General features: G+C 38.1%; 1 protein-coding gene across 2 annotated transcripts in view; it reads right to left on the bottom strand.

The window, feature by feature from the left end:
* Positions 1-33: 33 nt before the first annotated feature.
* The window catches only part of rasa3 (RAS p21 protein activator 3), a 36,473-nt gene continuing 15,034 nt past the window's right edge, over positions 34-21,472 (bottom strand). Inside the window, exons 5-25 of one of the 2 annotated variants that reach the window (XM_086071800.1) lie at positions 19,983-20,059; positions 15,014-15,094; positions 14,436-14,508; positions 13,353-13,426; positions 13,182-13,286; positions 11,436-11,592; positions 11,215-11,363; positions 9,597-9,711; positions 9,433-9,507; positions 9,226-9,349; positions 8,855-8,961; positions 8,668-8,745; positions 8,515-8,592; positions 7,366-7,439; positions 6,994-7,053; positions 5,939-6,045; positions 4,683-4,765; positions 4,385-4,593; positions 4,194-4,297; positions 3,140-3,323; positions 34-3,009 (exon numbers count right to left, since the gene is read on the bottom strand). In XM_086071800.1, coding sequence (XP_085927926.1) covers positions 2,934-3,009; positions 3,140-3,323; positions 4,194-4,297; positions 4,385-4,593; positions 4,683-4,765; positions 5,939-6,045; positions 6,994-7,053; positions 7,366-7,439; positions 8,515-8,592; positions 8,668-8,745; positions 8,855-8,961; positions 9,226-9,349; positions 9,433-9,507; positions 9,597-9,711; positions 11,215-11,363; positions 11,436-11,592; positions 13,182-13,286; positions 13,353-13,426; positions 14,436-14,508; positions 15,014-15,094; positions 19,983-20,059 — 2,190 coding nt within the window. In that variant the 3' untranslated portion in view covers positions 34-2,933. The remainder of the gene's footprint in view (positions 3,010-3,139; positions 3,324-4,193; positions 4,298-4,384; positions 4,594-4,682; positions 4,766-5,938; positions 6,046-6,993; positions 7,054-7,365; positions 7,440-8,514; positions 8,593-8,667; positions 8,746-8,854; positions 8,962-9,225; positions 9,350-9,432; positions 9,508-9,596; positions 9,712-11,214; positions 11,364-11,435; positions 11,593-13,181; positions 13,287-13,352; positions 13,427-14,435; positions 14,509-15,013; positions 15,095-19,982; positions 20,060-21,472) is intronic. The other variant, XM_086071801.1, reaches the window with a different exon arrangement.

The raw sequence follows: 21,472 nt of genomic DNA, 5'->3' as shown, positions 1-21,472 counted from the left end.
CATAAACGGTGAACAAATGACACGGACACCACATTTGCATTAATATTTTCATTTTGTTGTTAAGAGAAAAAGCACAATACACTTCACCATTCATCCCACTGTTCTATATACAGTACACTCACAATAAGATATATTTTACTTTTAAAATATTTGTACAAAATACACGTGGATTCTGTGTGTGGTTAATTAGCAAATTAATGGGAAAGAGTCAATATTATTGCAAGGTGGGGGGAATTTTTTTAAGAATAAATCAGTCCTTTATAGGCTCGAGGGTGTGAAAGTTGCCGTTTCTTTAACGGCTTTTCCCCAAATGCTGATGTTTGTAAGGTTAATAAGAAAAAAAAAGTGACTGAAAGGGCTTGGTTGTGTGGTTAATACTCAAAACCTGAGGAGTTAGTGGACACAAATTGCATGTTTGGGGAGAATAAATTAACTCATTCACTGCCATTGATGCCTATAAACGTCAAAAAATCATTTAAACTATTTCTATTAGTTTAAATTTTTTTCCCACTTTTGTTAACAAGAGTATGAGAACCTAGACATTTAAAAAAAATTGGGGGGGAAGAATTATTTTTTTTTTTAATTATGGGCGTCAGGCAATTACAATTTTTAATTGTAATTAATCGCATGACTTTAATAGTTAACTCACAATTAATCACAAATTAAATGTACAATATTTTTTTTCCTAGGTTTTCATACTCGTGTTAACAGAAGTGGAAATAAATGCTTAACTAATCGAAATAGTTTAAATGAATTTTTGACGTCTATAGCCGTCAATGGCAGTGAATGAGTTAAAGATCCATGAGAAAGGACTGTGTGTGGTTCTACATAATAAGAAAAATGGGAACAATATAAGACTGTTTGCTATACTGTTATTAGTATCATTACAGGCAGTGATTCAAAAAAAAAAAAAAGCTCTTACAACTGGCATGCTGCCTTCTCACTGCTAACACTGGGTCAATTCACTCGGCATGGCAGCTAAACATTTACACACTTCAGTCATTCAACTCAGATGCACAGCAAGATGTCTGTATGGCAGAGTCAAATTCATAGCTTAAAAAAAAAAATCACCCAACATCTTTTTAAACATCACAGGTTATGATACATATATTTAAAAAAAACACACACATCCATTTAATGCATTGTATTATTATAATATTTGTTTAACAAAGAATATTATATATATATCTAAAAAAAAAAAGACTGGCACTGACCACCACGGAGGATGCACAACCAGGTGCTTACATTTGGAGATATAAAGCAAGCAGGTGAATGGCGTTATTTCACCTGCTTGCACAAACGGTGACCGGAGTCTGCTGTGATGACACACGCACTGGTTTGGCAAGAAAAAGTACAGTAATGATACAATGAATTCAACAGACGACACACACACAAACACTCACACAATAAAAGTGTTAGCAAGATCAAAATCCGGTACCTTTGGAGAAATATGAGGTGCTGGTGGGCAAGATTGGCAAAATGAAGCAAAAAAAAACATTGCGTATTCCTAATTTTTAGGATTTATTATTATGGCTGGGTTCGGCATTTTAACTCATTCACTGCCGTTGACGCCTATAAAGTCAAAATTTCATTTGAACTATTTCTATTAGTTTAACATTTTTTTCCACTTTTGTTAACAAGGGTATGAAAACCTAGAATTTTTTTTAACAATCTTTTTTTAAGAAAAAAAAGGTAAAAATTAGGGGCGGCATCGCATAACTTTAATAGTTAACTCACAATTAATCACAAATTTTATATCTGTTCTAAATGTACAATAATTTCCCCCCTGAGTTTTTCATAATCTTGTTAACAAAAGGGGGGGGGGGGAGTTAAACTAATACAAATAGTTCAAATGAATTTTTGACGTCTATAGCCGTCAATGGCAGTGAATGAGTTAAATATGCTACGTGTGTAGCATTTAGCCTACCAGTACATTTGAACGTACTTCCTCAACCGGTCAAAAATGTTTACTGAACGTTGGCAATCCACGCTTCTGTAGTTAATGAAGTTTGATGACCTGCAATTTTTGTGTACTTTCTGCAATATAAAGTATAAATAAATGGTTGTCACAATCTAGCCAATAAAAAACGATTGTGAAAGCACGCAGCTTGAATCCATCTCCAACCTGACGCATAAGACCTCCAACAGTGAAGTCGCGCCATCTTTCAAACTGCTCGCGCAGAAACCAAAAGAGGCTTCCAGGTTTTTTGCTTGGAATCAGCTCAAAATCTGGATCAAGCGGCAAGACTTCAAAACACTACAGCACATAAAAGCTCAGCATCTGTTAGCACACGGATGATAAACGACGGCAGTAGGTGCCAGCGGAGTGTGATTTCGCTCACGCCTCCAACGCATCAGGCTGCACTTGGTCCCAAAAATCCATTTTTGTCAGCTGTCGACCTTTTTATTATTTCTAGGCCAAAAAAAAAAGGGGGGGGGGGAATACTGTTGCTCCTTCTGAAGATTTGGTCTGTAAAGATGTAATATACAAAGAACTATTACAACAACCAAAATACAAATCAACACCATAAAATATAGTTTTTTGAGAAATGTCTTGTCCGTGCATTGATTTGGAGGTGATTAAAGTGCGTGTCGTTCACTGTTAAAAGCTGTCCAGTGAAAAGTTTTGTTCTGTCCTCGCATCACAAAAAAAGTGAACACTTCTTCAACTTCTCCCTCCACGTATGTTCCTCTTCTGTCATAACTGATCTGAGGTCCGTTTCTCCATATATATATATATATATACGGAGTGCTGCGTCTTGAGCACAACCCTGTCCCTGTCTTGTTTCCGGCGGGGAAACTTAAAACTCGTGTTTTCCCTGAATGCAGCAGATCCGGCGCAAGCCGCTTGAGAGCAGATGGACTGCGATTCACCGTCAAGTCCCAGCGCGCTGATTTCCGAACGTCAAAGGAAGGAGTCTCGAGAGTCGCGGTCAGATGGAATAGGTGGAGCTCTCGGACTGCTGACGGATGTAGCACTGGAAACTCTTGTCCCCTATTGGATGTTCTCTGTGGAAATAAGGAGAATTGGTGTGTTGGATTAAACTGCAGATTTGGACTACAAGGACACGCGATATTGGGAATCATGTTGTAAACAACACAATCAATCCAAAAACAATTGACAAGCAGAACCACGTACTGGCTGCCTATCTTGGTCTTCTTGAACTTGTCTCGTTTGTACTTGGTATGCTGTTGCTCCAAAGTCTGCACAGCTGAAACGATCTGCTTCAGGGTTTTGTAGGTCTCCTGGGGGTCGTCAATGACGAAGCTGGAGTATTCCTCTTGCTCGGGTCCGTCGTACACCGACTTGCTGCCGCAGGCCTCTGCGGGCCAAAGGGAGAACAATCCAGCAACAAAGAGCATGTGAGTTGGGCTGTTTACAAAATCAGCATCATCGTAAATAAAATATTATTAATACTAACTTTTGATTTGTTTGAGTTGTTTAAATGTATACATTTGCACCTTTATTACATTTTAAAATAACTAATTTCATACATTTTGGTTCATCCAAAAGGAATTTGCATAATTTAGTGTTTCAAAGAATTGTATTTTTCTTAATATTTTGTATTTATTTTCTTGTTTTGTACCAAAAAAATAAAAGATCGTCCTAAACGTGATTTCAATTATTCTCACTTTATTCTCAGAATTCTGACTTTAAAGCGAGAATTCTGACTTTGTGATGTAGAGCTATGAATTGTGGGGGGGAACCAGAATGTCTGAATTCTAACTTTAATCTCAGAATTCTGACTTTAAAGTGAGAATTCTGACTTTATTTTCAGAATTCTGACTTTCTGACTTCAAAGTCAGAATTCTGAGAATAAAGTTCTGACTTTATTCTCAGAATTCTGACTTTGAAGTCAGAAACTCAAAATTTTGGGATTAAAGTCAGAATTCTCACTTTAAAGTCAGAATTCTGAGATTAGTCAGAATTCTGACTTTAAAGTCAGAATTCTGAGATTACAGTCATAATTCTCACTTTAAAGTCAAATATCTGAGAATAAAGTCAGATCCTGCCAAACTTTTTCTCTCTCTCTTCACTGGCCCTAATCCTCTTCCGTGTAATCCTCTTCCGTGTAATTCTTACCAAAATAATCGTGATGAATATTTTCTTCATAATCGAGCAGCCCTTACATGTGAGGTTAAACAACAGTTGAAGACAAACATACTTGAGGGACGTTTTTGCCCTTTCTGACCTTGCATCTTGATCAGTTTGGTCATGTATGCGCTGTACAGGGAATAGATCCGCTCAGTCTCTCTGTCCCCGTCTACGTCCAGCTGGATGTTGGCTGGGAGGCCGCTAGAAACAGATGCGCGCAGGAACGTGAGAAGAGCAAAAACACAAGATAAGGACCGCCGGGGAGAATTTCTGGACGGCTCCACACACCCGGTGCAGGGCGTACAGCCAGGCGCCGTGTCGGCAGAGAGCTTGCAGCAGAGCCAGTGGCCGTTGAGGTAGGCTGAAGGATGATAGGTGCTAAGACGCTTGCGGTTGCATTGGCTGACTTTGGTTAAGATGTCGATCCAATCACGCGCCTCGACGCAGTTGTTGGCTTGGATGTAGAGTGCCCTCTCTGGCTGGATCACCTGGAACATCTGGAGGGAGGAGCAACAACAGAAGGAAGCCATGATTCATGAGAAAGTTGTCTTGAAATCTGTGAAATGACTTTTTGCGAAGCCCTTACATTTTTCATCTTAAAGGACTCCTCCTCCAGCCTTTCCACAGCCAGAATGTTCTCTATGGGAATGCTGCACAATGCTCCCTCTCCTGGAAGTAAGAGGTAATGCATTAGTGGAGGTTTTGTACTTTTTGTTTCTCAACTTAAAAAAATAATAATAATAATACATTGTATTTGAAAAAAAATATTTAATTTAAAAATGTAAATTTAAAAATATATATTTTTAAATTTTATTTAATTATTTACTTAAAAAATAATCATACTAATTAATTGTTTTAATTTTTATGTATGACAAGCCAGTTGGCTGGGGCCAATATTAGATTCTGATTATGATCACGGTGAGCAAAAATGTCCCAGTTTCATGGTATTAAAATTACAGATCCAAACTGATTAGAACCCCCCCCCCCCCCACCCCGAATTTTCCCCATTGAACACTAACTATTGTAGTTTAAAAAAATATAAAGAAAATTTAAAGGTCCTCTGTGGTAATATTAGCTTTTTCTACACCATGCATGCTCCACCAATGCCCAGAGGAGTATGAAGAGTCCTGAGTTTTTTACTCTGACTTCCACCTATCAGCTTTTATTTTCCCTTTATAGTAGAGTGTGCGGACCCTCACACGCGTACCATAACCGAGCCTGATACAGATGTTACGCTTTGGGCCAGAGGTGGCAGTCGCAAGTAAAAAAAAAAAGTGACAAACTGCACAAGGATCCTTTAAATAAGTAAATAAATGGATACATGTTCATATTGTTCTTAGTAAGTCACAGTGTCCCATCACCGATGAGCTATCTTTAGAACAGACCCGTGTGCTACTTAAGTTGTCCTTGGGGCTAATTAGTACCCACTGGCGCTGTTTAAAAAATAAATAAATCTGTTTTCAGTGTCTCTTTGGTCTTGCTTCCTCTCTCCTCTCCCGTGCGTAACTGCGCTTTCTCTGCTCACCATGAAGGAGGGGGAAAAAAAGGTTCAAACTTCGCAGGTGGCTGAACTCTGCAAGCAGCCAATCATATTGTGCCCTGCTTAGACGTACCCTCAAGAAAAGCGAAGAGCTCGCTACCAGTGTTAGCGGGAGACTTTATAAAACCGGTAATCGGCCCATGCCTACCAGCCAGTATCGAAGAAAAAATGTGTGTCGACTAAATAAGTGCAGTGAATAGGAAATTTGAAAATGTTGACACGTTCCTGTGCCGTGTTGTTTGAATTTAGTACGTTCCCAGCCTCCCGCTAATTTGTCTACAAAGACAAAATGAAGACGCTACCTTTAGTCTTGTGGTAAGTGAACTCATGGTTGGTGAGACGAAACCATCTCTTTTTAAAGTTCTTCATTCCGAATCGGTTTCTTCCTTGCGCTCGCTTTATCATAAATCTGAAAGGAAAAAAGGAGAGACATTTGACTGAAAATATTTATACAGTAGGTGAGCTCAAGGTATTTACAGCGGTATAAGTTAGCACTCCTTCGTGCATGTGTGAGTTAACCCCTTCTTTTTTTTTTTCTTTTTTTTTTACTTGACGTAACTTGTGTGTTATCTGGCTCAAACGGGACTTGAATGCAAAAATAACGTTTCATCACACTGATAAGACACGTTGACAAAGCAGTGCTGCTTTGCCATTACATTATGTAGCTAAAAAGAACGCACAAGCTATCACAAGTACAAGACACACGCAAGTAATCACTGTGATGGTTTATGAATCCCAAGTGTATTTCCACTTCATGTTTACAACTTAGCAACAGGCGGTTGGATCGAATAGTGGGAAATGAAAAGCAGCGTGCGCTCGAAAACTGCCAGTAAGAGTGACAGCGTCGATATTGCTGTTAATTGATAAAACATGTATAGGGATGTGAACACAAGAGGAGCTCGCACGTAAGCGCCAGACTATTTTGGGGAAACGGGATTGCGCGCATTCCTGAACCCCAAACGTGCAGACCCCCCCCCCCCCCCCCCCCCTCCTTGGAAGCTGTGCTGGAGTGTCTCATGGGCAGCAGCGATAAGGTGACAGTGGGTACGAGGAGCACAAAATGGGGTCAGGATGTGGGCAGATACATGAGAAGCCAGGAATGTGGGTACAGTAACCAGTTCCCGCTGTCACATCTGGCGCGACGAGGGACGAGAGTCGCTATCATGTTAGCCATTTCTGCGGTCCTCGTGCACGTCAGCCTGCGGGGCACACGGTGTCACGCCAAAAAAAAAGGTGATTTGTTTTTCAGCGATCTACAACCAAGTGTGACGCGGGAGAGGAGGTGGACCACTTGAGGAGGGTTTACGGTGCGCACACAGACGAGAGAGGTCACAAGGGCAAAGGGGGAAGCTCTTACCTGCCCTTGGTGCCTTTTGACACCTTCCCATCCACCCTCTTTATTGTGACTTTTGCACTTCTACTCCCGGTAGCAGAAAGACAAGAGGGTGGGGATGTTGGTGAGTGAGGCAGGAAAACTAGCTTTCCTTTGAAGCCTCATGAGTTAAAAAGAAGCAGCAAAAAAAAAAAAAAAAAAAAAAAAGTAGCAGCACATTTTGTGTACAAAACGACTCAGTTCGTATCCTCGTGTGTATGGTTAGAAATATCATTTTCGCATTGGGCGCGGATGCAAGGGAAATATTTGGACGGGGTCAACAATGATTATTAAAACAACAGTAAAATGAGAATCATGGCGTGTTAGCATCAGTTTAAAAACATAAAGGCGGCATACCCTTCTTTCAGCATGATGGGTGTTTCAATACTCTTCTGATCCCACTTCCCTGAAGTTGATATGAGGTCCAGAAACTGCGGAATGATAACAAATCCATGCTAAATATAGTACTTTGTTTATGTTGGCAAGAATCTTGGGACACCAAGTACAGTTAAAAGAACAAAAAAATCATTTTCTCAGTCAATCAGGGGTTAGGTTAGACCAGACATGGGCTCCTTGTTCAATTTTCTAAAGATTTTTTTTTTGGGGACAAACCCCAAAAAATCTTGAAAATGTTGTTAAACATTCAATATATACTGTACATACATATATATGTTTTGCATGAAAAACAAGGGATAAATGTGGAAAGAAAAATCCAGAAAAAATACAAAATAAAAGAATAAAATTGTGGGGGGGGGGGGGGAAGCCAAATATAAAAAAAATCTACAAATATGCGAATATAGTTCTATTTCGTCCCTCCCGAGATTTCGGTGCTGAAACTGCACGGTAACTGTCGTTTGAAGTTACGCCACCATTCACCAATAGATGTCTTAGTTGCGCCAGAGAATTGCGCATACAACACCCGCGGTCTTGATTTTTGAAATTTGAAAAAGAGTACGTTATTGTGTAGAAAAAAAAATCACAAAATGAGTTATTGCACTTAATGTTGGTTTGCTGTTCAGCAGTTTTGTGGCGTCCTTTAACGGGATTTTTATTTTTTAATGCAAGAGAGCTCTTAGCACTGGGGGATTAATTTTTTATTTTTTAACAGTTGGTGGTTATTTTGTTGTTTGCTTTATACCTTTTGTTGTTGGGTTATGTCATGATAATTGATCTTTTTACATGCAATGAGAATAGGAATAAATGATGAAAAATTAAATCAATTAAGAGCATGTATTTTGGATGCAGGCACATACTTTGTCCATATTTAAAACAGAAGTTTTGTTATACATCTGTTTAGAAAGTATGTTTCATCCTACGTGGGCCCCTGTGCAACACTGATGAAAAATTGTACAATTTAAGTTGCCGATCCATGGGCAACATCCCTTAATTCGGTGCAAAAAAAAAAGAAGAAGGCAAAACCCTGCAAAAATGGATGCGTTTAAAGCTCTTAAAAAAAAAGTGTGATTTACTGGATGTCAAAAAAAGAATAAAAATGCCAAGACTTACATTCTTCACAGCATCGGCATACTTCTGCTCGTTGAAGTAGTCGTAAAATGCTGCCATGTAAGGCTCTTTGAAATTGGCCTTAAAGGAAAAAAAGAAAGAGGTCATACACTAGAGTTGGGAGATATGAATAACATTTTGGTGGAAGCTACTCACAGATTTGGACGTGGCGAGACTTCCCAATGTCTGGATGGTCTTGGAGATGAGGGTAAGCGTTCTCGAGGTGGCGGGATCCTGCACAGCCAAATAAGAAAGACGATAATAACATGGGCTACATAATAAGCAGTACAGTATACGACAAATGACTATGTGAGATTGTAAAGCGTCAGTAAATCCAACTCACCGGATGGTGGGGCCGTAACTGGAAGAGATTGGGCGTTAGGATGGCTGGAGCAAAAAAACGCAGGAAGATGAAACTGCTCACCGCTGTGTATCGGACATCTTGGTCCACTGGAGGAAATATATATATTTTTTTGTGATGTCTACAAAGGCAATTCTTATATCTGGATCGCAACAATAGCACAATTTTGAGGCCAGTTGTGATTGCAGAAGAATACTGCAGCCACAAGGGGGCACCAGAGTATGACACCCAAGCTACAGTAAACAAACAGGCAATCCTCAGAAAGATAAGTAGCAAATAAAGCAACCTGTATTTCTGAGTGAATTACAAAACATGGCCTTGAACACATCATGCTATATATATATATCAGTTACCTTGGAAACGCGTGGCAGCGGACTCTCTTAGCGAGAAGAAGATGTCACACATGACAGTGGGACAGCGGACGCCAGAGGTGGTGATAACGTTGAAGATATGGTCCACATAGTGACGAAGATTTTCCTGCGGCGGGAAAGTCAACCCAATATGTTAGATAACAGCGGCCGCACGCCAACACACACAACCACGCGGGATCCTTTTCTTACTCGATTTGTCTCGAGGTTTTCCGATTCCTTGAGCTTAACTGGGTCAATTTCACAGGGCTTGTGTTCTGCGCAGATCTGTCAAAAGATTCAATTAAGAAGACTTTTATACTTGGATACTCTATACACGCATATTTAAGATGCATGAAGAACATGTGACTTCCAACCTCATCTATGATTGGTTTAAGTGTGACTTGCAGATAATGCATCCCCGCCAGTTTCATGGTCTCGTCAATGCATTTGGACGTGAGCGAGTTTCCCCGAAAAATGGTGTTTGGATCCCTGCATTAGAAAGCAGATTAGCCAAAACAGAAAAGATACGCACCAACGGAGAGTTTGGATAAATTGTCAGTTTACTGACTAACCCTTTCACAGTCACATCAAAGCTGCTTATATTCAAAACATATTATAGTGTTTGACAAATTCATTAGACCATCCGGTAACATAAAGTGCTTTATTAAAATATAAATATTGATTAATGAAACCATTTTGAACAGGAAAGAGGAATTTCAATTTGAATTAATATTTTAACTCAAAATTTTGTAATTAGTTTTTGTGTTCAAGATTAACTAATTCACTGCCATTGACGGCTATATACGTCAAAAATTCATTTGAACTATTTCTATTCGTTTAACATTTTTCCCACTTTTGTTAACAAGAGTATGAAAACCTAGGGGAAAAAACATTGTACATTTAGAACAGATATCAAATGTGTGATTAATCATGAGTTAACTAGTGAAGTCATGCGATTAATTATGAATAAAAAATGTAATCGCCCGATGCGCCTAATTTTTATTGAAATGTTCTTCTTTAAAAAAAGAAAGAAATGTTGTTGTTTTTTTAATAACTAAAATTACTTTTGAAAAACAAGAAGAAGAAAAGATTATTAAAAATTAGGGGCGTCAAGCGAATACAATTTTCCGTAATTAATCGCATGAATTTTATGACTCACAATTAATCACAAATTTGATATCTGTTCTAAATGTACAATATTTTTTTTCTAGGTTTTCACACTTTTGTTAACAAAAGTGGATTTTTTTTTTTAAAACTAATAGAAATAGTTCAAATGATTTTTTGACGTCTATAGCCATCAATGGCAGCGAATGAGTTAATGGTAAAATAAATAATATAATAATAACTAGACAAAGTGAAATTTCCGGAGAAAATGCATGTGAATGCTGAAAGCTGAATGCTTACATTTGAATGCATGTGGAATGCTTATGAAGTAAATTGAAAGATAAATTGTGTGAACATTACATGTACAATAATTTTTTTCTAGGTTTTCACACTTTTGTTAACAAAAGTGGATTTTTTTTTTAACTAATAGAAATAGTTCAAATGATTTTTTGACGTCTATAGCCATCAATGGCTGTGAATGAATCTAATCATAATATAATATCGTGATCATTTTTTTTAAATAAATATGTTGTTCAATAATTTTTTGATAAATAAGTGTTAACATTACAGAAACATAAATAAAATGGGTAATTAATTACCAATGCTATTAACTGAGCTAAAGCTCAAACTGGGTGACAACCTAATAAAATTGTTAAGCACTGTACATCTTCATGATCTCCTTTTAAGCTAATTGAATTAATTATTCACATCATACGAAGCACAAGATTCAATAACATCTTCATTCAAGTGACTATATAATATACAACACTGAGCTATCTATCTAATGGTGAGTATCAAATTGAATTGGAATTCATCTCCTGCAGGCATCCTCCTTTGCATCACATCACATCATCTCTTCAAAAACAAGCAAGATTTTTCCACACTCACTGCGTACGGTTAACTTCAGCGTGCGCAATGGCGCTGATGAAAGGCACAATCTTGCCGTAGTGGAGGAAAAGACGCACAAGCGGGATTGCGGCTTCTTGTTTCTCTCGACACACCTCCCCGAGAATGTTGGCAGTGGACGCCGACGCAGGCTGCACGGCGACAAAACATGGTAAAAACACGTGACCCGGCAACACGAGACCTGTGACGATTCACTCACACACCTGGACGTTAGCCGAGAACAGCAGCAAATCTCTGAGGGGGGTGTAGTGCTCCGAGGGGAAGACGTGGTCCTCGGTGTAAACAATGTTCAGGCGCAGAGAGCCGAGCTCTTCTACCTTGACAGATTTCCCTCCGTTTTCCCTGGGCTGAAGATAGTACCTGAGAAGAGATTTCATGTCAACGACTGATTTAAAGGGGAAGACAACCTTAGCTCATTGACTGCCATTGACGACTATAGACGTAAAAAATTCATGTGAACTATTTCTATTAGTTTAACAATTTTTTCATTTTCACTTATTTTTTTATGAAAACCTAGCTTTTTCAATTGTACATTTATAACAGATATAAAATTACCATGCGATTAATTACGATCAAACGGCCTTTACTTTAATTTTATTTTTTAAAATTAGACCCGTAATTTTTTTTAAATTTTAATTAATCACAAATTTGATATCTGTTCTAAATTTACAATATTTTTTTTTCTAGGTTTTCATACTCTTGTTAGCAAAAGTGGGGAAAAAATGTTAAACTAATAGAAATAGTTCAAATGAATTTTTGACGTTTATAGCCGTCAATGGCAGTGAATGAGTTAAACATTTCTTGACAATAATATGTTATATATGACCTCACAAGTCTAAACATGACATCCTGTTTAATATTACATTTGTGGAATATGAGTTATGCAGCAAAATCCAGCCATTTTTATCCATCTCAGGGGGCGGCTATTTTGTCTCTTGCTGTCAACTGAAGATGACATCAATGTTGCTCAGGGCTAAAGCAACGACCAATCACAGCTCATATTATTGTCAAGAAACTGGGGGGGGGGGGGGGGTTGACTTCCCCTTTAACCTTTTAAAATAAGGTGAATAGCTTTAAGGACAGCTTCATAAATGAACAGGAAATATTTGCCCCATTTATGCAAGCTAAATAAGGTAAAGGTAACCTATTTATATCATATGTCCTTTCAAAATAAATGTTAATACAATGAATGCTACCATCTACAGGACATTACAGAAATTGTAGTTATTTTCACTTTAAAAATAAATTCACTTTACAAAGAAATTATGGTAAAATGATTAATTTAATTTCTCAGTAAATATATTTTTCCCTTATTTTTTTATTTTATTTTTTAAAGTTTGACATTTAATTTTATTAATTATATATTTGTGAAATTACGATACATGTGTGAACGTATTTTAACAATCAATATATGTATTTCTAATGGAGTTTTTTTTGTAAAAGAACGGAAATATTGTGTATTTTTACAGTTACAGTGATTTTATGTTATTTTACATTTGTTTATTTTTGTAAATTAAATATTTTAAAATACAGAAAAAACTGTCAAATCAAAAGTGAAATTCTGTTATATCAGTTTTTTGTTTTTTTTACAGTGTACAGTACTAGACACATCTCAGTATGATACAGAGTAGTTTTACATCACTACAAACTCAAGGCTCGAAATAAGCGGTGCGGTCAAAATGCGCATTTTGTGCCTCATCAAAACAAATGAATAGCAAAATTGAGAATCCCAGATTTTTGCTGTTTTCCTAATAACCGAACCACCAAGAAGATCCCAAAAAAGCCTTCACTGGACGTGCCATCTGGCACACAGGGCAGAGGCCGTGGGCTGATGTAATGCTTTTTTTTTCAATTATTATTATTTTCCTCCAATTGACCCTAAGAGACCTGCCCACAATTTCGAGGGAGCAGCCCATGAATGTAACTGATGCGGTACACATCCCACCTACCATGCATCATGGACTCCGGATTGACCCAAGGCTCTGAGGGGAACCCGCACTCCTCCCAGGAACTCATCACCAAACTTCAAGTTGCTGGCATTCCACAGGTCCACCCTGGACATAAACCCGAGGCCACTGTTCAAAGACACAGACTCAGCTGATTGCAAAGTTTTCACTCACCTCAAAGCCAGTTTGTCCACATCTTCCTCTTCTACATCAAACTGTCGCTTTGTGTAGCTTAGGGGCCGTGTCACCTAAAAGAAGAGAAAGCATGAAATAGCATAAAAATAATAATAATAATAATAATAATGCACTTTTCTGTAGCACACTCAATATGTGTTTTTTTTTATTTGTATTTTTTTAAATGAGTATTTATATAATAGTATAGTCTCTAATTCTTCTTCCGCACCAAACTCATCAAATCAAGCCAGAGGCATTGCTGCAACAAAAAACGGATCTTTCCCAATCTATTCTGGCAAAGTTGAAATCCTCGCTTGAGACACGTATCCCACTACTATTGTTCATACTGTGTAATACGGCTTCTGTTTACTGTGCAAGTTTCAAGAGCCCAGACGTTTATGAGTCAGACTTTTTAGTGTGTCTGCATCAATCACACGCTTGTCCTGCTGGCCGGGCGGTAGCAGAAAAGGAAGAGGGAGGAGCCACAAGGAGGGGGGGTCAACACGGCCACCGACAACTATCTGACAGCATTTTCAAATGTATGCAGAAAAAAAAATCTAATTTTGTGGTTCCAGGACAGGATGTTGCGGAGTGTTTTTTAAATTAGTATGAGATGAAAATATTTTTTTTAACTTCCTATAGCGAGATTGCGTGGCCACAGAGCTGGCACTGGCACAGTTAACACTAATGTTGTTAACCAATCACACAGTTCAAATGCTAGTACTTTGTTCAGTTATACAACTGAATGAATAAACAAACAACAGAAGTGATGGATGTGATGCAGTGGAGAGAAAATCAAATCAAACCTAATCGATTTAATTTAATGTGGGTCAGTCACACGCTTGCAGCATGTCTTTTGAGAAGAGATTTTTTTTTTTCTTTAGAAGAAAATATGTGGATGGCCTTGATAACAATTAATTTCAATCATCTTCAAAAGTTATCAGGGTCAGATAGATTAACTGATCTGCATCCACAAATCTCTCCAGCCAAACTCCAAAATGTTTTCCCAGTGTCTAGTTTTGTGTTGTACGATAATGCACCCGCTAAAGTATCAAGCCATGACGTATTAATCTTAAACTATACCTCAAAATAGAAAACTTCATCAAACTGTGGATTGTTGGTTTTCCTCTTCACCTTGGTCTTCTTTGCTTCGGACCTGAGGAGAGCAGAAATTAAGAACCTTAAACTTTATAGCAAGGAGGCTTGTAGACTTTACTGCAGTCATTTACATGTTACGTTGCATAGTAAGCAACATCTTCCCATTTGACCACTAGATGGCAGCACATTATTTTGGTTTGACACTAAATTTGAAAGAAGAAGAATGAAAACAAGGAGTATTTGATCTCAGCCACGTTTTTGCTGAAGATTATTGAATGGTTGTTGATGTACACTGTGAAATTATAAATGTTAATTAAAAAAAATAATAATAATAATGATTTGTTTACTGTAAACACATAAAATAATTGTTACGCTGTAACACGACAATATTTCTGTGCTATCCATTGCTCTTACTCCCTCTCAATATATTATATGTGTTTGATTTTGTTTGAATGATTTGAAAAGTGAGTTTCATCTGCGTCCGATTTCATTCCTAAAAAATTTGACCTACTTTGGTTACGTTCATGAATCATACCAGAGCATGTTGTGTGTACTGTACTAACCTGGAAGGACCAAGTAGTGAGACAGCAGCATAAGGGTCACATTGGCCATTGACGATTGGAAGACCTTGGCACTCCAGCACTCTTGAAGAAACACAAACAAGACAATTTATTTTAATTTAATTTTTTTAAGTCACATATTTACTTGATACTAATTCAAAAGCCTGGTTGTCTTTGCAGACCAGTTTTGTCAAAAAAGATTCCATTCCACTGAACAGAATAAATCTAAATCAGACCATAGAGTACATACACAAAAAATAATTTCTTATACAGCGACAATTGTTAAGACAGGGAGAAAAGTCTGCATGCATAAAAGTCCAATATTCTCTGGGGACTATTAAAACGGTTAAAATCTCAACTACCACTTAATTAGTGGAATAATGCGAGAGGGTCGCAACCACTGAAAAATGACACCCATCCCAGCAGCCCAGAAAAGCTTTTAGCTCCCTCTCATCGACCTTCTTGGGAAAAAACCCCACAGCTCCCAGTCAGTCGCAAGTCAAGCGTTTGTGTCTGAGCAGCGTAGAAATGTTAGCACTTTTACAAAGACCTGCTTATTTTTCGGAGGAAATATTAGTGACCGTAATGCTTAGCGGGAGGCGAGAAACAAGTTGATGATATCCCCACCCCCCCACCCCCCCGGACCGACACTGTCGAAGAGGTCAAATTTATTCAAATTGCCTCAATGATAACAATAGGAACAATTTAAAAAAGAAAGTGTTGTGGAATGTTTTGATAATATTTGCAATTGGGTGGAACTGCATTGCTTTATAATGAAAGAAAATAGAAGAAAAAAAACAGCATTGTCAATATTTTTAAGAACATATTAAGCTGTTCAACTGACAAAATGTATGATGTTTTAATACGTGCGTCTCACCAAAAGTTAAACAATATACCAGAGCCCTACTTATTATTCAATTACAAGGAAATCATTGACAGAGCACTGGCAACTTTTCTCTTTTTTTTTAAAGGCTGCTTGTATTTAAAAAAAGGCTGACTAATGCAAGGCGTGTGTCTTAGTGTATTGCTATTCTTGTTACCACAGACACTGGCAAGATATAAAAGCGTTATTAATACCCAAAAATATTAGAACAGTGAGGCCAGTTCCTTTATTTTTGCTGCCGATTGAAAACATTTGGGGTTGACGTTAAAAGATGAAAATGAGTTCAGAGCTCAACAGTTACGCAATTATTTCAAGGTATTTACAGCAGCATCAACATGGACAGCAAAACTGCAAATGACCTTAAAATAGATTGAAATAAATAAGATTTCAATGTTTAGTTGCAAATCTTTTGCTTGCAACAACTTCAACGAGCCCGTGACTTTTTGACATCACCTCATATTTTCAACTAATTATTTATTTTTTTAATTATGATGCTTTTCCAGGATTTCACTGCAGCCTCTTTCAGTTGTTGTTTGTTTTGGACACTTACCCCATGGCCTGCAAGTCTCCTCTTCCGGTGAAATGCATTCTCTATAGGGTTAGGGTTTACATCTGGAAATTGACATGGCCAGTCTTATAAACTTTCCACTTCTGACCCATAATGAACTTCTTTGTTTGTTGTGTATCAAATCCAGACATAAATAAATCTGAAATTATTATCTCCTTTCTCATTGTAAAAAACAACAACAATAAGGCCTCGCTGTTCCAATACTTTTGAACAGGAGTGAATGCATTTTTTAAATTCGCGTTTTCACTGTCGCATTTAACTGAAAACTAAGATGAACTAATACCAAATGTATTTATTGTATTTTGACCATGGTTATTATAATTTACGAAAACTACCGGTAACAGAAAAACTCCCATTAAAATAAAAAAATAAATAATGACAATTTTACATTTATAAAACTAACTAACAGTTGTTAGAGAATTGTAGTTTATTTTATTACGCAGTACTTAGTGAGCCTAAAACTACTAAAAATTTAACTAACACAAAACATCTTCAAAAAAGAAAAAAAGCAACAAACTTGCTTGTCAAAAACAAAAACAAAAAAACTACACTCAGAACAAAATAAAATACAATGAAAAATCCAAAACTCTTCTAACCCTGATTCCTATTCGACAAATATAGAAAGTGCAGTGTCGGTGTTCAGTATTTATCTTCCTGTGTGAACACGATCCGTCTAAAGCTGTCCCGCTCCCAGATGACATCATGCCGTAACGGGATTAGAACCCACACAGGACGAGACACCCGGCAGGACGAATCACTTCCTGTGTGTCACGGTGATACACTACGAGTCACACAGCCTGATGAATTACACAGCAGATTGCGGCACATCTCTTAACAAACACACATAGGCACACGCAAACACACAAGGATTCCTAATAAAGAAGAAGGGCTGGGTTAAGCGTCTTTAATGCCAGCGCACTTCCTGTCCAATAAGCTTGTTTATGTAACCCCTGCTTGGCCTACTATCTGGCCCTCTCACAACACTGCACTGAGCTTTGACATGCCGCTCAGACTGCCTGGCTGACATATTTGTTTAGTACATGTTACTCTTTTTTTTAATTTATTTTTTATGTTAATGCGCTTGTTTTGGACGCTCCCATATCCTGTCAAAAAACAATTCCAGTCCAGCAGCAGGATAATGAATTCCAATCCACTCCAAACGGATGCAAAAATATTGTGTCACAGGCTAAGCGCTATAGCAGATGAAGGATGAGCTACAACTGAAGCTGAGCTACGGTTAATAGATAACATTTTAAAGTAGAATGACAATCGGTAACATTTCTTTTTGTATTCTGAACCAAATGAGAGAGAAAAATATGACCGCATGACTTTATATATATATATATATATATATATATATATATATATATTAGGGGTGTGAATTGCCTAGTACCTGGCGATTCGATTCATATCACGATTCATAGGTCACGATTCGATTCGATACCGATTAATCCCGAAATTGATTATTGCAAAAAAAAATAAACTCAAATTTTGAAAATACTAATCCGTAAACTTGTACATGTACACTGTAAGATTTGTATGAAAATGTATTTATTTATCTGAAACTTGAGGCTTATAACTGAGCCACTTTATTTAACAAACAATCTGTTGTTCTGTGTGAAATAAAATATTAAGGCTTAATGTTCCATTAATATAACATTCTTCCATGCTTAACTTGTGAACCCAAACCCTAAGTAAGACGTTTTGTTGAATATTCCCAATAAAAATCGATTCGGCCGCATATCGAATCGATTCGAGAATTGCGCGCTGTAATATCGCGATATATTGCCGAAACAATTTTTTTTGACACCCCTAATATATAAATAGCATATTTTCCTTAAAATTACATGAAATTAACGGCAATTTTATTTTCTATTCTTTTCATTTCAATTTCTAGTTCATAACATTTGATACCAATATCAAGTACGCCTTTTGACACATAAAATAAAAAACAAAAACAATGACAGTTCATTCTAAATAAATACATTTCTAATTTATAGTTCCAGCGAGTACCGATACCTTGAAATAAGGCCAGATATCGGCCCGAGACCTGGTATTGGTACTCGTCCATCCTTAATAATATTAAGATTAACATTAAATAATTGCATTTTCTTTGGACTAGTGTTTCTTGTGTTTTTGTGTGTCTGCTTGAATTTTTTTTTTTTAAACATGGACACTTGGCATTCATACTTTGTCCCTATGAGGCCCCAGGACAGAGACTTCCACACAAATGTTTACTAAAGGAAGCGAGAGAAGAAGAAAAAAAACGCAAAGAGATCAGACATTGTCAGCAGGACGCGTCGTCATCTGGCATGAGTGAACACGTTTTCATGCCAATCCATCCATTAGCTAATACAGAGTGAAACAAAGTCGAGGCCGGCTGTCCTCAAACTAAATCGCAGGTGACAGCAGCTGAGCGGAAGTGGCGGGAAGTTTGCCTCGCAACAACAAACAAAACCATACATGTGGATGCACATCCTTGAAGGTTGACATTTTGTATTTTTGGTCAACAGCGCCTCAACACTTAACATGTAAAACTAGAATGGGAGGCTATTCAGTAGAGCGCAGACCTTTGCCATGCTTGAACCGTTCACAAAAGTGAAAAACAAGAGTGCAGGATTTTAATTTTGTAAAATTTTAGGAGTAGATGAAAGGACTACGGAAGTGTGGAACTGCATATGTGGAGTAAACATTTTTGACTGCCGAGTACGCTCGAACGTGTATGCGAGCACGTTCGAACGTACTCGCAAATATGATCGAACGGACTTGTTGGCTAATTGCTACACACGTAGCATTTTTACTCATTATGGTAAAAAATGCAGAAACCCGGTCATGCACTGTTTTTTGTTTTTTTACTTAATTTTCGAACGTTTTGGTATAATGTGGGCTAAATGCTTAAGAAAGGGTGTTTGGGGGGGGGGGGCATACGCATTTTGGAAAATATGCTATGATTGTAGCATTTAGCCTACAAGCACGTTCAAACACATTTCCGAGTGTTGTGGAACGTACTTACGAGTATGTCCAAACGTACTGTATTTGCGACTTATTGTGAGTATATTTGAACGTATTTGCTAGTACGTTTGAATATATTTGCAAATATGATTGAATTGACTTGTAGGCTAAATGCTACAAACAAAGCATATTTTCCCATTATGGAAAAAAAATAGCGAAACTAAATCATGCACTGTTTCTTAAATTAATTTTCAAATTATTCATATTTGTATAATGAGGGTTAAATGCTTTAAAAAAAAAGAAGTGTTTATTTCTCACTTGCGCATGTGCAGGTGTTACCCTAGTGGCATTAGGGGAAAATATGCTATGTTTGTAGCATTTAGCCGACAAGCACGTTCAAACGCATTTGCGAGTATTGTCGAACGTACTTGCGAGTATGTTCGAACGTACTCGGCAGTCAAAAATGTTGACTCCACAATGGCAGTTCCACGTTATATCGAAGGACTATACAATATGAGCCTTAGTGTTTGTCCAATTTAAAAACAACCCAAAGCATGCGCAGAGCTTACCGTGTGGCTAGTTTGTGGTTGATGACTCCGCTGTCTGTGATGACTTCACTCAGACGGAGCTCCAGGTGCACTTTTCCCTGCAAAAAATGCACACAAGTCAACATGTTTTTAGTTTCAGCAGAAGCTACAATTCACAAAGAGGAACTGTTCACACATCGAAGAGTAATTCAATATAAACTTGCATAACCTTTATGCACTTCTGATTTTTTTTTTTTTTTTTTTTGTGGATCTGGAATGAATCAAAAAAGGGAATTTTAGGGAAAAATTTTTCATATTTGCCTCAAAAGCCCTCGTAATAAATTAGCTAATGGAATTATTAAAGGAATGTCTGCGCTAAAGTAGTTTCAATATTGCATTATATACTTAAAAAGAGTCATGTAATCATTTTCTATTTTTCTAAACAGCTTAATCAACATGAGTTTTAATGGAAAGCATCAGGTCCAGCTTTTACGCCGTTACATCTTATGATGGCACATTTAACGGTGATATTTCTGGACCTCCGGTGGAAGTTTCATACACCACGTGTGGGATTAGTGTTGTATGAAGGGCGATTACAGACATATCAAACATGGTCTTCCTTCATGAATGAAGCACGAAACAAAAGCACAAAAACATTGTGGTATTCCTCCACCGAGGGAAAAACAGTCACGTTGAAGTTATTTTTATTCTGGAGTGATTGGATTAATGACATAATGACGGTGTTGGTGTACAGCTGTCTCAAAGAGCTCCGTTAATTAACAGTGTCAGCGTGCAAATTCACAGGCGTCACGATTTGAGCGAAGGGAGCGAAACACACGCGCACGGGGGGCCAACAATGCGTCCTCTATTGAAAATAGAAGCGAGACACTATCTTCTGACTTCATTTGATCTATCTCGCCTCGCTTTCGCTCTGTAACTCCCATTCTCTTCACACATCCTTCCGCCCGACGCCTCCTTGGATGAATGTGTCTCTGTTTCAGCGAGCTGCTCCAGGGCGACACACACCCATCTGTCTGCAGATGTTACCATTCACTGTTTTTTCGGGTCCTGTGTGAGAGCATCTGTGAGGAACTAACTGGGGTGTGTATGCGTGGCTGCGTGTGTGGCTGTCTGTGTGCGCATACATCTGTGTGGGTGAACCAGACGGCCGAATAGTGAGGAGCGGAACAGTAATAGGTGTTCCGGGCATGTCCTACCGGCAGGAGGCCCCGGGGACGACCCAGGACACGCTGGAGAGACCACGTCTCACGGCTGGCCTGGGAACGCCTTGGGATCCCATCGGAGGAGCTGGCTGAAGTGGCTAGGGAGAGGGAAGTCTGGGCTTCCCTGCTAAAGCTGCTGCCCCCGCGACCCGACCCCGGATAAGCGGAATTGAAGACGGAACGGAACGGAACGGAACAGTAATACATGTGGGACAAGTGCACAGATCGACCACTGGAAGCGAATTCCTGAAAAAAAAACTACTTCAGGATCAGGACACCGAAATATATCATATTCATTGTAAACTGACA

The sequence above is a fragment of the Leptonotus elevatus genome, chromosome 3 (assembly GCF_054856555.1).
Source record: "Leptonotus elevatus isolate MCC_2025b chromosome 3, RoL_Lele_1.0, whole genome shotgun sequence".
NCBI lineage: Eukaryota > Metazoa > Chordata > Actinopteri > Syngnathiformes > Syngnathidae > Leptonotus > Leptonotus elevatus.
Note: the sequence above shows the minus strand (reverse complement) of the source record. Positions and strands in the feature narration are given on the sequence as shown.